The sequence below is a fragment of the Mizuhopecten yessoensis genome, unplaced genomic scaffold, assembly GCF_002113885.1.
Source record: "Mizuhopecten yessoensis strain PY_sf001 unplaced genomic scaffold, ASM211388v2 scaffold4631, whole genome shotgun sequence".
Lineage (NCBI taxonomy): Eukaryota > Metazoa > Mollusca > Bivalvia > Pectinida > Pectinidae > Mizuhopecten > Mizuhopecten yessoensis.
Genome location: NW_018405643.1, coordinates 1,802,480 through 1,820,035, shown reverse-complemented (window position 1 = coordinate 1,820,035; position 17,556 = coordinate 1,802,480). Strand labels below are relative to the sequence as shown.

General features: G+C 38.3%; 1 protein-coding gene across 2 annotated transcripts in view; it reads left to right on the top strand.

Moving 5' to 3' along the window:
* Positions 1 to 17,556, top strand: part of LOC110449545 (carbonyl reductase [NADPH] 1-like) — a 42,995-nt gene that overhangs the window by 3,222 nt on the left and 22,217 nt on the right. Inside the window, exons 3-8 of one of the 2 annotated variants that reach the window (XM_021496492.1) lie at positions 3,615 to 3,793; positions 4,003 to 4,115; positions 7,587 to 7,715; positions 8,615 to 8,756; positions 10,989 to 11,052; positions 11,473 to 11,890. In XM_021496492.1, the coding sequence (XP_021352167.1) occupies positions 3,615 to 3,793; positions 4,003 to 4,115; positions 7,587 to 7,715; positions 8,615 to 8,756; positions 10,989 to 11,052; positions 11,473 to 11,570 (725 nt within the window). In that variant the 3' untranslated portion in view covers positions 11,571 to 11,890. Of the gene's footprint in view, positions 1 to 3,614; positions 3,794 to 4,002; positions 4,116 to 7,586; positions 7,716 to 8,614; positions 8,757 to 10,988; positions 11,053 to 11,472; positions 11,891 to 17,556 lie in introns of those variants that run through there. The other variant, XM_021496493.1, reaches the window with a different exon arrangement.

Below are 17,556 nucleotides of genomic sequence, written 5' to 3'. Positions count from 1 at the left end.
AAGATAATCTGAAGAGACACGCTCCCTGGCATGAGCAAGCATGTCAAGCAAATTTTGTTCTAAAGAATAATATTACCGCATATGATTTAGAGTACAGATAACTGCAATTGAATCCGTCTTACTGCATTCCGACATGCGTTGTCCATGAAATATAATTACCGAAGTTACATGCAACTATTTCCTGTGTTAACCTTGAAATACACGAGTTAAACTCTCATGCTAATAAATATACGTTTTAGATAAAACATTTTCCAAACATATAATGTATTTGTTGCTGTTAAATATTTGACTACCAAATTGACCGATTAACCGGTTACTCGATCTGTAGAAGAGTAACCGGTTACAAAAATAAGACCGGTTGGACAACCCTAGCATTATGGCATTGCGATCATTTTCTGATGAATCATTTGCGACAACTGGGTTAGCTTCGGCACCTTAAGGTGTAACGGTTCCTGTTACGAGTAGATATTGTTATACTTTATAATAAAAAAAGGAAATGTATGTACCCTTCCAGAGCAATGATTTTACATCTGCTTTAGTAAGTACATGTTGTGTAAAAAATCGTGACCTTTGTTCCTTTGGCCAAAGAAAGGTGTCCTTTGTTAGATATGACTTGCATATTATTTTATGTACGGTATATCTCGCGCAAGTTGTCTTTTAAAAACGTCTCTATGTTTATGATATTTAGTGGAATGAAAAGTATATGAATAATAGATAAATAGATAAATACAGGTACTGCCATCAAAAGAAGTGGTAGCATATATGTTAGTTCTCTAATAATAATAATAAATAATATACAACATTTATATTTAACGCCCTATATAATTTGGAAAATTACTCTAAAGCGCTTTACACCATATGAATAATAGTATTATATATAATTAGTTATAATTGTGAAGCAAAAAACAGAGGCTTACAATCACTTTTATGCATTAAGCAATCAGATCATCATCGCAATGTGCACATAAATGAATAAATAAAGGGTGGTATTTATATGACGTCTTGGAAATCCATGGAGATGCATTTGTCGAGAAAAATGTAAGAAAATGTGTCAAATCTCGAGAATAATGACATGTATTTTGATTGGATATTTTACAATAATTCATCAAGCTAACAATACTTTTGATACAGGTCTAGCCAGATTACCTGAGTGAGAACATGTAGTGAATGGTGTACAGGTAAAATCTCACTTGCTTTGCATGCTTTTTTCCAACCTCAGTCAGCCTTGTTCGCTATGTGCTCAGTTGTGATTCATTCAGGTGAAACATATGCCATTATTCTGAAGATTTGACACATTTTCTTACATTTTTCTCGACAAATGCATCTCCATGGACATCCAACCTTATGATATTTACAAGTTAAAATGGATTTTTTTCCTGAAATGTGACTTTTATTCAGCTTGGAAAATGAACATATAAAAACTGAGTTTTTTCATCAGTTATTGAATATTTTTTTCTGAAATTTAGTTTGCATGTACCTCAATCATAATTGTTTGAGAAATATTGGAGGAGGATTTTTTTGTGATAGAGATTGTTTAATGCTTACGGAATGCATTATTGAATTTGATATACAGTTTGGTGTGGCAGCCATATTGGAATGACCTTAAGATACCACGGACAAAATCCATCTCCAATTCAGAGTTTGGGTGAGAAATCGTGCTGGGTTAGAAAACGTGTCACCTGTGTCTATGTGTTTTGCCAAATTTCTCATCAGAGTGGTAAATCGTGCAGGGGTGGGAAATCGTGTTGCGGACGCAACACTTTTAGCACGATGTCTTAACCGGGTGAGAAATCGTGTCTGGGTGAGAAAACGTGCCGCAACAAACGTCTACCTGACAGGTAAGATGATTACGTAGAGCTAATAGCATGTGTCAGTGATTTAATGGAGACAACTACCTGTCAGGTAAGATTATGACGTAGAGACAGTCAGGAGCATGTGTCAAAGATTTAATGGAGACGTCTATCTAACAGGTAAGATGATGACGTAGAGATAGTCAGGAGCCTGTGTCAGAGATTTGATGGAGACGTCTATCTAACAGGTAAGATGATGACGTAGATATAGTCAGGAGCCTGTGTAGAGACGTCTACTTGAAAAAATAATATCTGTGGCCTACAAATACACAAGGACATGTGTAACGGAATGGCACTGACCGTCCTAGACCTGTAACATGTACATGTAATCCTCATTAGGACATATCCCAGTCCTACTACAGGCAAAACACCACAGAGGCCCAATGAAGTTGTTCGAACATGCAGTAACCACTCCTTATTTTCGTTTGAAATATAACTTTAGCGCAAGGGTACCAGTGTACTATCGTTTACCTGATACAATGTATATAAATGTAGCTCATTTGGGTAGAGTAACAACATAATGATCGGAGGACCCGGGTTCGAATCCTGGTCTGACCCTGCTGCATTTTTCGAAACTGTTGTTATTTTTTTTATTATCGTTATTTTTGCATGGAAGTGACGCAAATGGTTGTTTCTTTTTCGGAAATAGCTATAGTCATGTAATTATAAGTGAAACGTTTTGAATCTATAGCTACAGATTTTGACAGCCGCACAGGGATTACTATTGGATTAGACGTTTGCGCAGTATTTGTGGGAGAGCTGTTCTGGGCCGCTTTCGTTTATCGCGATCCAAACGGTTGGACCAGTTGTTCGATCTGATGCTTCTTTCAGTCGAGCCTTGACAAAAGCATTGCAAGGCCTGCATAAACGGTTGCAGGTCCCCGATAATTTATACCCGAAAATGTTACATTCAAAAACAGATACAAACGGCCGATAACGCCCTACATGTACATAGCGGCTCCCTCCCCTGGGCTTCTTGTTGCATTTGCACTCAAGTACCCGTCCATATCTCCAAAAATTCGTCAGTGCTCTGCTATGTTTCATACCTGTAACTTTAAAGTTATCTAAGACAAACTTTAACATTGTTATCACTTAATTTGACAGCTTTCCTCAGTACAGGTGTAATCAACAGTTCCGCAGGTGTGCTTGGTTTACAGATTTTGAATAATGTACTGGTCAGTGTTGTCATGTAAATAGACAAGACACTGTTGAACAGTAAATTGTTTAATTTATTACAAGATATGTACATTATGTAAGGTAATAGCGATGTCCGGGTTTCCCATCAAAGTACGGAGCGTTGTAGTAAGGTATTGTGAGGCCCGTCGCATCGGTTCATATGCTATATCCTTTATGCTATTTTCAAAAAGACCTCGCTCTTAAATATAAATGTAAAGGCCTCACTCTATATTGCACTGTTATGACTAATTGTAAAGTGTATTTTGATGACTTTTTTGTAAAGTGTACTTCAGTTAAAGGGGAGACATACTTTAGTAATTGGAAAATAATAAATCAATGATAAGTTTATTGCTTACTACCCATCCACAATCATTTACGGTTAGCAAGGCAACCTGTAAAAATCCGCACATGTGCACAGCCGCTGATCTGTATAGTTATACACTTGCAGCATAATTGTTTGACTGTACGAGTATTTCAGGTATAACAGGGAAAATTTTAAATTATAGGATATCCTTTTTATATTTTGAAAAGACATTTCCCAAAATGTATATAATGTATCCGATCAGATATAAAATGTTTCCTTCGCAGCACGAAATGAGGACCTTGGTCATGCTGCTGTCCATAGCCTGAAGGCCGAAGGGCTTAACCCCAAGTTTCACCAGCTGGACATAACTGACATTGTCAGCATTAACAGTCTCAGAGATCACCTGCAAGAACAGTATGGCGGGCTCGACGTTCTCGTCAACAACGCCGGGATTGCATTTAAGGTAAGCGTTGTATGGTTTACACTCTTAAACAACGTTACATGTACTCTTAAGTTTGACATCTGGTAGAAATTGTCTTGCTTTTGGGTTTTATGAAAACTTACACTATTGGGACATTTATTTTGTCCGTTAAGGTCATTGGCCTTATCAATTACGTCATTCCAAATAATGTTCTTGTTTAAATGCATGTAGTTGTATTTATTTGATCACAGGAAAATACGGATACACCATTCCCCGAGCAGGCTCGAATGACAAGTGGGGTGAATTTCTTCTCCCAGGTGGACGTGTGCGACGCCCTCTTCCCCCTCCTACGCCCTCACGCAAGGTATGGGTCTTGAAACTTGTCGTTTAGTGGACTTAATGTCATGATGTCACTATCAGTCAAGATGAACATACATAACTTAATGCCTACCCACCTTGTTGGGAACAGGGCGTAGACATAGATTGAATCGTGCTATCATGGTTCTTTGTTGATAGTTGTTGTTCGGGTTTTTACAACTTCACTGTCCTTGTACAGTCGTATGAAGGCGAGCACGGCTGGCTACTAGAGAGACGGTATTCATTCGATGCCACCGTTGTGATGTTTGAAATTCCAATGTTGTGCCATGATTTACCGCTCTCTGCATCCCTGGAATATGTCATAGCAAAATCGAAGGCTCAGTGTACCCCACCTTGTAGACCATCCTCGCTATCCAGGGGGTTACGCTCCCTTTCGCTCTCTACACCCCTGGAATAGTCATAGCAAAATTGAAGGCTCAGTGTTCACCACCTTGTGGACCATCCTCGATATCCAGGGGGTTACGCTCACTTTCGCTCTCTACACCCCTGGAATAGTCATAGCAAAATTGAAGGCACGAAGATAGCTGTTTGATTGGTCTCAGGTGAAAAACCAATCGTTAGTCTGATACCTGTCCTTTGAAGATCACAAAGGAGACACGCCCGACTTCAAATCCTGTCAATTTTTACCGTTACCTGACCGCATGATTCTTTTGATGTATATCAAGGATAGAGCTAGTCTTCTTGTCTCATCAACAAGGTGGCGCACATTGAGCCTTCAATATGCTATGCTATGACATATTCCAGGGATGCAGAGAGCGAAAGTGAGCGTAACCCTGGATATCGAGGATGTGATTTACGTGTTAATACTTAAACGTTTCCGTGAAGTAGCTCGAAGTTGGCTGCATCATAAATGAGAAATGATATCATCATATGAAAATATTAAAAATTGAATGTGCAATATCCATTCGTCTCGGTCAGTCACTCTCTCAGTTCCTCACCTGGATATCTAAGCAATCATGTTTCCAAGCTGTGACTAAGAAACTATGTCCCTAGGGTTGTGACAAGACTCCAGGATCAGTTATAATATCATGACTGCATTTGTCTCTTTTTGCCCAGCATTTGTATATATAGTTTTGGGGTGAGGATCTCAACTGTTTTAATGTTATGGCCCAGGGACTATGTCTCCAAGGGTGGGGCCAGACCCTAGCGCCATCCTGGAAGCAAATGTGCACTCTTCTCTTTATACTCAGAAATTGTATATATGGTTATAGGGTTGGGATCTCAACTGTTTCTAAGCAACGTTATGACCCAGGGGTTTAGTCTGCAAGGATGGGGCAGACCCTGGGCTTTTTTGTTAGGAGAGAAAACGTGTCGTGTGCAAAAGCGGAAAGCGAGGGGATGCACGTGTGTTGTCAGCACATTGGCGAGGCAGGCTGCAGGTGGTGGAGGGGTATCTGGACCCCTCCAGTTGTTGGTCCCGGAGCGGGGTTAAACTTTCTATAGCTGTAGATGCAGGGTTTTTTGTAAGTGGCCTAGTACTCGACCGACGGTGATGGCGGGGCTGGCTTGGCGTCTTCCATACAGTTTATATAGAGATATGGGCATGCAGTGTTGACGTCTAGAGTTTAGTGTCGCCCAGATATGTGACATGATGATGTGGCGGCAGAGTTAGTGCCGTGAGGTGAAGGTCACATGTGGGATTCTGTTGTGTGGTGGAATCCTTTCGAGGTGATGTGACGGGTGGCCATAGTGAAGTATTGTGTGTACCACAGTTGGTGTATACTAGTCTGGTGTCTATTATAAACTGATTTATGGAAGTAATATGTGTCAATGTATATATATCAGTGAGGTAATACTGAGTATATATATTAAACTGTAATAATTATACTATATTTAACGATAAATTAACCCACTTAGGGGTACATGAACATTATGAACTGAACAGTAATATTAGGGAGTACAGTGGAGAGAACTTTCGTTGGTTGAACAGTACCATAGTACAGGGCTGTTTTTACCTACTGAACTTTACCTAACCAAGTGGATGGACATTGCAGATGTTGTGTAGAATTAACTCTACAGTTTATGATTATGAACATTATGTGCCAAGGAACTTGCCTAGGTCTTCTGTCATTCTACATATTTGATAAACAATATTTGTATTTACCGTGAGTGAGTGGGTATGTGTGGGATTGATTGTATGTATTATTCTTAGGTAATTAAATAGTACCATGAACTCAGTATCTTTGTTGACTTTATACATTATCAGGCACCATGACTACAGACCTTCGTGACAGACCCAGGGGTTAAGTCTCCAAGGGTGGGGCAGGCCCCAAGACCATCATGGAAGCATATGTGCCTTCTTCTTTCTATAATCAGCAATTACATATGTGGTTATATGGTGGGGATCTAAACCATTTTCAAGCAATAAACGTTTTTAGGACCCACCCCTTAGCCCAGGGGGTCAGTTCACCATTTGTATAATTTTGAATCCCTGCCTCCCATGAATGCTTCCGACCAAATATGATCAATATCCATGACATAGTTCTAGAGAAGAAGTCGTTTATAGCAATATAGCCAAATTGCTCCCTTTTTGACCCGCCCTCAATCCCCTGGGGGTCAGCCCCACCATTTGTACAATGTTGAATCCCCAGCACCTAGGGATGCTTCCAATCAAATATGGTTGATATCCATCTCTTAGTTCCAGAGAAAAAGACGCTTAAAGCAATATAGCCAAATTGCCCCCTTTTTGCCCCACGCCGCAGCCCCCTGGAGGTCATCCCAACCAATTGTACAATTTTGAATCCCCACCACCTAGGGATGCTTCCAGTCAAATATGGTTTATATCCATCTCCTCGTTCCAAAGAAGAAGTCGCTTAAAGCAATAAAGCCAAATTGCCCCCTTTTTGCCCCGCTCCTCAGCCCCACCATTTGTACAATTTCGAATCCCCACCACCTAAGGATACTTCCAGTCAAATGTAGTCAAATTCCAATCAGTGGTTAAGAAGAAGAAGTCGTTTAAAGAATGTGTTGACGGACGGACGACGGACGCCACGGTATGGCATAAGCTAATAACCACACATTCACCCACAATATTTTAATCATCAAACAAGATGTGAGGTATGAAAATTGTAAAGAGGAAAGTAAGTTGCATTTGACAGAGAACATTATGTCGTCACAATTGAATTGTGAAATGAGACTGAAAAAAGTGAATCAGTATTAAAAACTCACCGATTTCCACGTGATTCTGATCCACTCAATAGGAATGTAGGAACATTGGTGTTTTATATATTATTCAAATATAATATCATTGCTAGCTGTTTTCAATTCAACGATACATTTTCTATACATTGACGATATTAGAAATAAAATTCCATGTTCATGATTAATGAAATATAAATTTTGTACTTGGTAACACAGTTTTCTTGTACCTTTAATCCTGTTAAATTGTTCAGCGTGAATGCTCAGTGGTCAATGCTCACTGATTTCGTGTATCTTGTGTGTTTCTTTCTCTGACTAGGGTTGTTAACATGTCCAGTACGGTTTCCCAGTGGTCAATCTCCAAATGTAACTCGGACATACAGGTCAGGTTTACGGACGCCGCCATCACGTTACCACAACTTAAAGCCCTGGTACAAGAATTCATCGAGTAGGTAACATCATATACTGAAGTTATTTTTTCAATTTAGCGATAGAGCCTCTGGCGTAACGAATTTCATAACTTTGATATGAAATAAAAAAAAACAGTGTAAGATTCATTTTATCACATAATCAAAGATTTGTGGCATTTATTCGTGGAAAACGACAATTTTCATGCACCGTTGAAACTAGCCCGAGTTTCCTCTGACCCTAACACCAGACTTAGACATTTCGACATATAGATGTCTGGTGTGGGGCTAGAGTGACTGCTATATGACAACTTGGAATTCTCAGACACCGTTTGGTATCGGGGAGTGACTAATCAACAAAAAGACGCGGTCCGGAAATCTTCAAACAAGAATAATATTATCCGTTTTCGATCCGGATCAGTACGGTTTGTTGATTAGTCACCTTACTGTAACTTTTCGTGTGCTTTTTAGTTCATTATGATTCGTGAGCAAAGAATGCGTTCTTGAATCTTTTTTGCAAGGTTTATTTTGAGGGCAGTCTTGTTCTCACAGGTTGCGATGTTTCTCTCTCCCTATTCTGATATCGGTCATTTTAACACCAGAGTCTACATTTGACTCAAATAGGTCGAGCACAACTTTTTAAAACGATGTAGTTGTTGTTTTAGTTTAGGAACGTGTATAATGGACTACTGGCGATCAACAAGTCCTTTTTAAAAAGATATCATTTTTTTTTTCAACGCTCTAGGTTATAGATATTTATATACAGCAAAATGTGCATTATACGCATAACCATCATGCCTGTTTTATATATTAACATGTATATGTTAAATTGTTTTTCTATTTCGGGAGAAATATTTATCTTGCCAGACGTTTGTAGCTGGTAAGTTGTTGTTGTATACGTATTTATTGTCTTTAATAATTTTTGTTTATAATGTTTCAGTGCAGCACAAACAAACGAGCATGTAAAACAGGGATGGCCTGACATGGCGTACGGCGTTTCCAAAATAGGAATGACCGTTTTAACCTTCATCCAGCACCGCGAACTTAGTCAGGACAGGCGATCAGACATTGTTATTAATAGTGTAAGTGACCATTTGGTTTGAATGATTATATAACATGTATGTGTTCTTATGTTACTTAGTAACTTACTTTGACATGACCCAATGGACAAGTGGGGGAATGTACGGCATCCATCATGCTTAGTTGAGCTTTTCTTTAAAAGACCGCTTGTTCAGATGGGATGATGGATATTTTAACAACTTTGACATTGATCTAGAGAATTAATGTAGACTACATATGGACGAACGGAATTTCCTTTAGCATCCGTGCTGGTATTTATACAACTCGATTATGGAAGTTATCGATTTGCGTTCAAGAAAATATGAATTTTAGAAAAAAGTTCAATACATGTATTTACGGTCTATTAAGGGGATAGTACGTTGTTTTGGGTGGCTATACTGGCGATTAGAACATGAAATTTGAGTTTGAACTCGAGACCGATAGTTCGAGAGTTTAAACCAAATTTCATGTTCTAATCGCCAGTAAAAAACAACCTACTATCCCCATTCTAACACACATCAACAGATATACTACGCTAATATATTAAGAAACATTGTATTTCCTTGTACAAAAGTACGTAGTAAAATACTTTGTGGCCTGAACTGGCGACGTGTCATTCTGTAGCGGACTGACCAATCGCAAAAGAAGCTTTCAAAAGTCAGTCATTTGGCCCCGCCCATACTGGCGAGCGCTCGATCTGTATGTTGACGAGGCGGACTATTTGGATTGTTCGTAAACGTCCTGTTACCAAAGTTTATACGACACATTTGGATTAATATTGACCAAGTTCTTACATTTCCATGTCAGTATGCATACCAATCTGTGCTTATCGACAAAATCGGTGATTATTTGTATAGATTTGTGAAGAGTTTTGTGTAAATGCATACGACACATGTGAATTGTTTCTTTTGATTTCGGATCTAAGTAGATGTCTTCACACGGATGGAACGAACGTTTCAGTAATAAATCGAGGTAAGAACAAGGAATGTGTACTTTTTACTTTTTAATTCATTCAAAAAATACATTTCATCGGTCGTTTCTGTTCTGTTGCTGGCTATCCTTATCAGCGGGATTTCACTAAGAGGCGAGCTTGACGCCATATTGTTTTGGTTAGAAACGGGGCGTGGCTTAAGTGCGATTGGAGGAGCTTAACACGATTGATCATGATTCTATCGTGGTCCGTATCCAATCAATACACGCGTTGCAAACGAATCGTGTTAGAATTATAATCAGTTCTAAAAACCACATACCAAATCCGTTCCTGAAACGTGACTGAAATGTTTGCTTCTCATGATGTTTACATGTTATTCGATGTGGGAGCAGAAGCGTCAAAATAACAGTGATTATATCGCATTCATAGTTTTTTTGCGTATAGACTTGATTAGCTGTTCTAGTACCTTTTTTCTCTGCTAGACTGCGCTATTTGATACAAAGAAAGGCTAGGGCCATGATGTTGGTCAGGATCCTGACCAAACAATCAATGATTGGTTAGTTTAACCAAGTAATCGTTGGTTTGGTTTGAGCTTCGGTATTCCTTCTTGTTTACATTGGAAACATGTTGGAGATGAGGCGTCGATTGCGTCGAATTCAGCATGGCAAACGAAGTTTGAATGCTTTTTATTTCAAATTTCTTAGTTTCTTACATTACCATGGCAACTAAAAAAATCCATGTACTCGTCATTTTTGTGAGGTTAAAATTAACGGACCTGTCAACCACGGTTTAAAACAAAGAAGACTGATTTAAACAGTCAAAACACAACCAATGGTTTGTAAAATTTTCTTCCGTGATCCAAAAGTCAATATTGTTTAGTAGGATCAAAGCTAAAGTTAACTAGATAGGAACGAACGTAAGAAGACCTGTTCCGCAAAAATTGCCAGACGGCATCTTAGAAAGGCATATATTCGTGAATGTCAGCCAATCAAACAGTAGGATTGGTAGGTCCGACCTGTCGTTTTATACTGGGAACTAGAATGTTTCCTCAGCCTATTTGGGGTGTTGGAATGTGGCCTAAAACGGAATTACTTTTTTTTTTTGTGATGGCTGTTATGGTCTCAAATTATTAGAAATGGTTACAACTGATTTTCTGCTTAATGTTTTTACACGTAAAGAAAAGTGAGCAATACTTGGTATGTGGGCTTCTAGTATAATGATGTTATGACTGGTTAGCTATTCCAGATATCAAAATGATATTAACTTAATATAAGGTCTAATTTACACAGACCACTCTTACAAGACATTTTATCACTTGTTGTAGTGTTGCCCTGGATATGTCCAAACGGATATGACGTCAAACCAGGGCCCAAAGACACCAGAGCAAGGTAATGTATATTTCCTTCTGAGTGCCTGTTTTATAACATTATTAAGTGAATTATGTTTGCAAACAATGGAGATGTATCAACATGCGTAGAGCTATTTCTAATTGAAAGGCGCAGTGGATAACGCTGGTGATTTGCCGACCACGTGGGTTTTTTACGGGTACTCGGGTTTGCTCACACATTATGACTCTCAACTCCCACACATCCAGGTCAAAGAAAGTGATTGATATAAGTTTGTTTCATAATTGTTGTAAAAAGATAAAGTTTATATATAAAGAAACCCACACAATGATTTTCGTTCATATACATGTACATGTATATATCAAACAGAGCTAACAGTTGTGATATTAAAGGTTTGTCGATACACTATACCTGTCATCACGTTATGCAAATTAGGAAAATAATGTTTTATGCATGTTTTAGGTGCAGACACGCCTCTTTTTTTGGCTCTCCTTCCTCCAACCACCACGACACCTAACGGCGAGTTTGTATCCGACAGGAAAATACAGAAGTGGGGATAACCGTTGATTGACTTCCGCTATACATAGGAAACTATTTCTATTGTTACGTACAGTATTTAATGAGAAAATTGCTGACTACTTCTCCTAATATAAATATCCTTGCATTTATTAAGTTAAATGACTTTTAGTATAGAACAAATGTTTCATAACTATTGTAAAATATATATGAAGTTTAACTTAATACAATCAGTCGAACTTTTTTATTATAAACATACTATTTACGTCTGTGTGTGTATTTGTTATCATTGTGTATATTATCTCAGCCACAAGAAAACAGTTTGTTTTGTTTTTTTTGCTTAAATCAGACACCATATGTACCACTTACTATTACCAACAGGGCATTCATTAGTTCTGAAAACAACCATAATATCCATTTGGTGTTAAAGTTGATTATCAAATAAGGGTTATCGCCCTTTGAACAGTGAAACGCACGACATCAACTCCGCATGAAAACGAACTTAAGGACTTTCCACCCTTCGTAATACACATGTTTTTCTTGTCGTATTTTCGTGTCGTCATTTCCTTATTGCGTATCGGGCATTCCATTACCGTAGTGTAAATTATAGTAACACCGGGTAAACAATAGTACACGTGCGTGACAATGATATATCAACACCCGATTTCGAGACTTAACTTGGAAATGTGTAATCACACGTACTTCAGAAATAAAGCTTATGATACAAAGACATTAATTAACTCACGGGAAAACACTGACATACGATCAGACGACTTCAAGAAGGTCGTATATGAGGCGCATGGTATGCATACTGGTGTTTTGTGTTTACCAACCTCACCTGTACGTATCAACGACACGTGCTAACAGAAGTTCACAAGCTAATTGGTCGTTACGACTTTTGTTGTCGAGCGAGTAACGCTCTGTCAGTTAAATCGGTTCACAAATGCAATAACAATAACTAGTGGTTTGTAAAATATCAAGATCCCTATAAAATGCAAGTGTCATTGTATAAATTATATCCCTCGGTCTCCCTTGACAATGCCTCACTTTTGGCCATTTGTTGAGCGTTCGCCCCTGTGAGGAAGGTTTTGGGTTCTGTCCCCTGGCCGAGACATACCAAAGTCTTTAAAAATGGTAGTTTCTACTCCTACTTAACGCTCAGCAAATTAGGAGTGGGACGACTGGTTCGCCCGTTGTCAGTATAATGTGACCGGGTGGGGCGTCCTGCTGGGTGTCTTCGGCAGTATGTTTCAGTGAGGTAGCACTATAAAGTCGGCATCAGTTTCGCACTATCACAAGGAGACGAACACGAACATATCGCAGCCTCCCAAAATACACACACATACACTACACGCATGCATCTTGCACCCAGGGGAGGCCGTCCTTAAGTGACCTTAGCTGTTAATAGGACGTTAAACAAAATCAAACAAACAAACAAACTATCCCTCGGCAAAAAGTTCCGATATTTTTTCAAGGTAGACAACTCTCACCAGGATCAAAATTATTGTAAAATGTAAAATAAATTATTTATACAGACTTTGTGTGTATTTGGTTCAATTTTTCACTCTTTTTTAATGAAACTATGTATCCTGTTTGCTTTTAGCTTGTATTTAGTAACTTTTATCCATACAATTTCAATAAAAAACGCTTTTTGTAACATGTTGTTGATATTTCATGATAAATAAAATATTTGTAGGGTTAATTAGCAACGTTTCTTTTCATTTTTATATTGTTGTTATAGTTTTAAACAATACAGCACGCTCAAAAAATGTGAAAGTGTTGAATTTGACAAAAATTCAATTTTTGGTATTTTTTACCAAAAAATCCCCAGTTTATCGGAATGCTGAGATTTTCATAAAATCATCCCTACATAGTGACATAACCATTATGTGACACTTTCATTGAATTCTGCTGGCTAATTGCAAAAAGGTGGAGCCTCCTTAATCACATTTTGTCTTAAAAGTGTGGCTTTTTATTTCCATTTTCCTACGATGTTTACAAAAATCGACCGTTTTCATTAGTTTTGTATAAACATAATTTTTACAACATTTTATTCTGTAATATTTCCAGATAACAGACACATATAGCGTAGTTTTGATAAAATATAACGTCTTCATGGCAGATATGGGTCATTTGTATCATACGTTTCTTCAGTTGAATGGTAAACTTACTGTCTCAGCTTCAGTGAGATTAAAAAATACCCAGAAAATCATGAATGGATACATGATACAGATCATATAGAGGTAAGGATTGGTAAACGGTTGCTGACTAATGTTTCAAAACATTTAGACTAGGATGCAAACATGATTTCCAGCTCCGGACGAAAGAAAAACGCTTCAAAATATCATAACAAAGGTGTATTTTTCGTATGATTAATACTTGAACTTCAAAACGTTGAGACAGTCTATGTATGGTTAAGTTTACAAAAATGGAACACCATTGATGCCATACCTGTACCTTCCCTTGGTGTCTGGACCAACTCTAGAAATAGTATTGCACAAGGCTGAAAACTCTCATTTTGTTATAATGTACATGTATATCAATTGCTAATTTATCAGTTTAATTTTATACCGTTGGGTTTATGAAACTGAGAGAAAAACACGATAGACGTTTTAAAAACTAACGAGATGAATCGAAAAGTGTCCCATTAGAGTGTTTTATGGCTGAGACAGGAGAACGGTCTGTTATTACGAAGCTGTGATATTTCTAGTTCCGCCCTGTGTCTCAGTCCCGTGTTGTCAGCAATAACGTGTGAGGATTCTGTAGATGGAAATGGTCGTATAAATTGTAGGTGACATATACCGAACACATCGTTTCATTTATCTGAGAAAATCACTCGCCAGTACAGATAGTTCAGGCGTATATGTACACTGTACCTAGTGTAACAGATGCTGGAACATCGTGTGATATATATAGAGGGCTTTGGTAATACACACTTACCGTCTAATTCGAACCATTTGTGTCTGTGTGGGAGGACACATAATTCATGTTTGTAAATGTACAAGGTACGTGCATTGATACTAATCGACATGTATTCTGGAAATTAAACGTAGAAAAGGCAGTCTAAGAGACACCTATATGTACAAGTAGTTAACACGATCGAGGAAAAACGAAAACAAATCATGCGCGCGTCCCTGGAACTCCCGTTCTGATGATGGCGGTCCACCAGTAGGTATTCTCTGACAAACTGTTGACGCCTCAACCCTATAAAGTTCCCGGATATAGAAAGGAAAGACCCGGATATAGAAAGGGCACTGTTGAGCTCCAGCTTTAAGCTGTATACTTTTATTTCCTTAAATGTCAAACATGTAAGGAATGTCACAGTTATAACATCGATGAAGGTAGATTAGTTTTCTATTCTAGAAGTGAAATAAGGTGTAAATATAATACATGTATATGGACGCCTTCCCATTCATAAAGGCGTTAAAACGCAACACGTCACTGTTTCTGTATGTCTTGAGCAAAGCCTTGGCTTGTGGGAATATTTTTCGGTTTTGGTATAATAAATAAAAGAGTTTGTCAAAAGCTGCCATTAGAAATTGTCATCAGTGTATCCACGCCCACAAGATAGCCAACAATATTGTATATGTAATCTAATATGATGTATTTAGCCAAAAAGATTATCAACATTTCAGTAGAGTGGTGATTTAGTTTCAGTTTTATTGAAGCGTGTAAAGGGAAAAAAATCCTGTTTTTTAACATGTATATCTGTCAAGTTATGATTAAAATAATACTTCCATCTTCTTCTGTATCATTTTTATCAATTCAAGACTCCCGTTTGAAGCACTGACTTAAAATAAGTATATGCAAAAACTATTTGAATTAAGGTAGCTGAGGTTTGAACATTTAAAAAGATAATTAAATCTACAAACAAAAAAGTAGAAATCGAACGAAGTGCTCGAAAAGCGTATTACTGTTTTTATTTCATCATTTCAAGTATAATTCGATGTGAAGTCCGCAAAAAATTACATGCTCACGACAATTAAGATTACTGAGCATGCGCGAAACTGCCAAGGCGTTTTTTTCTACTCGGCTCTCAAAATATTTGAAGATTTACATCGAAACATAGAATTATTCATCACCGTTGCAAGCAAATGTGTTTTGTGTGCTAACTATCAAGGACTAAGATACGAAACTGTGAGTACAAAATGTCGAACTTTGAAAATAACGCCAGATTTGAACCTATCAGCGAGCTATTCACGGAACCGCCATTAGCGTTCTTTAGAGAACGTGACTTTTTCGGGGAACGGAGACCGAATCCCTCTGAATTCATAACCCATCCCGAAATGTATACTGCTCTCGCTGAAGTTATAGATCCCACCCATATCATTGGACTGCAAAGAATTAGAGGGTTATGGCGCATCTACGTTGACAACCTAGATGATAAATGTGAACTCCTTTCATCGGGTTTCCCGCTAAGGGGGCACACCATGGGCGTCCTTAAAACCAACCCAAACCGTTTTGATAACGAAAACACCACAAAGGTCAGAGTAAAAGACATCCCTCTGTCTGCGGACGATGGACAGATTGACCGGTTCTTTATTTTGAAAGGTCTGGAGACGATAGGTAATATCACCCGAGAGAAGCTCCGTATTAACGGAAAACTCACGAACTGTGAAACGGGTGATAGAACTTTATTGATTCTTTCACGCACGCTTACAAATCACATCCCAAAATTTGTACAAATTGGCAGATACAAAGCCAGGGTATCCTACTATGGACAGGTAGTTTCAGACAACATGACTTGTTCGAAATGTCTCCAAGATGGCCACACATTTCGTCAATGTCCAAATGACTGGAAATGCCGGTTGTGTAACCAATCCGGACACAAACAATCAGAGTGCCCATCACCCTCTGAGGTACCCCAGTCTGACGGCATTACCAGCGAAGCCGAGAACCGTGACGAGATAAACACCAACGAAAATGAAAACGTACGTGAAGACGACTACGACAGTGATCATAGCTCCGACAACGGCCCGCTCCCTCAAAACACTAATATTGACACGCTCATCCCTGACAGTGATGCACATAAAGAGCGTCGTCAAATCAAAGTGTCCACAGGAAACAGACGCGTTGTAACGGGCAAATCCAATAAGGTCGCGACACCGTCCTCGGTACCCAACAAAGCGCCTGGACAAAAGTCAGGACAAGGCCGGACCCCACCAACCCCAAGTGAAGAGCTAAACACAACAACAAAAAAGGTTAACTCAGGCTCAGGTCCACCGACCGCCGGTAATAAGCGAAAGCCAAGTGGTACCAGCGGTCGACCCTGATCCGACACCATGTCTAACCTGTTATTTGGTTATATTGAACTGTTTATCGCTTTATGGACTAATGAGAATGACAACGATTTACACAAAAATGAACGCTTGGAAACTGAATATGACGATACTAATGATAAATGTCGTACTCGAAGTATGGTACGAGTCGGACAATCTTTATATGAAACAAAAACTTGAATCTTCGCTAATATACATGTACATGGGTGTGTATAGATATGTACATGTATGTTTATGGGAAGGAGTACAAACTATTACTACATGTAGTTTGTACATACTTGTATCCACAATTCTATACTACCTAAATGTACTAGTTTTAAATTTAAAGACAGTTGTAACTATACTAAAAAAAGAATCTCAACATTACATGTATGTACTTAAAATCACATATCTTACAGATGTTCGTAGGTACGTCTCGGTATGGGAAATTATAATACTGAAAAATGTTTTACATGCATTCAAAATATGGTACAAGGTAAACAAACATGAAGAGATAGGTAAGCTTACAGTTATAATAACAACTGTACTTACATTCTGCTATGTAATTCAACCTGTCTTGATCCTGAAAATGTTGGTAAGTGAACTTCAAAACTTATCTCAGTATTACATCCATTTGTTCAAGATCAAATATGTTCAAGGCATAATTAAGTATGTCTCGATATATGTAAAGCAAATTGAAAAAAGATTGTACCTAAATATCTATAGTCTAAATATCATACACACTCACAACATGCATCCCTAATCACCAATC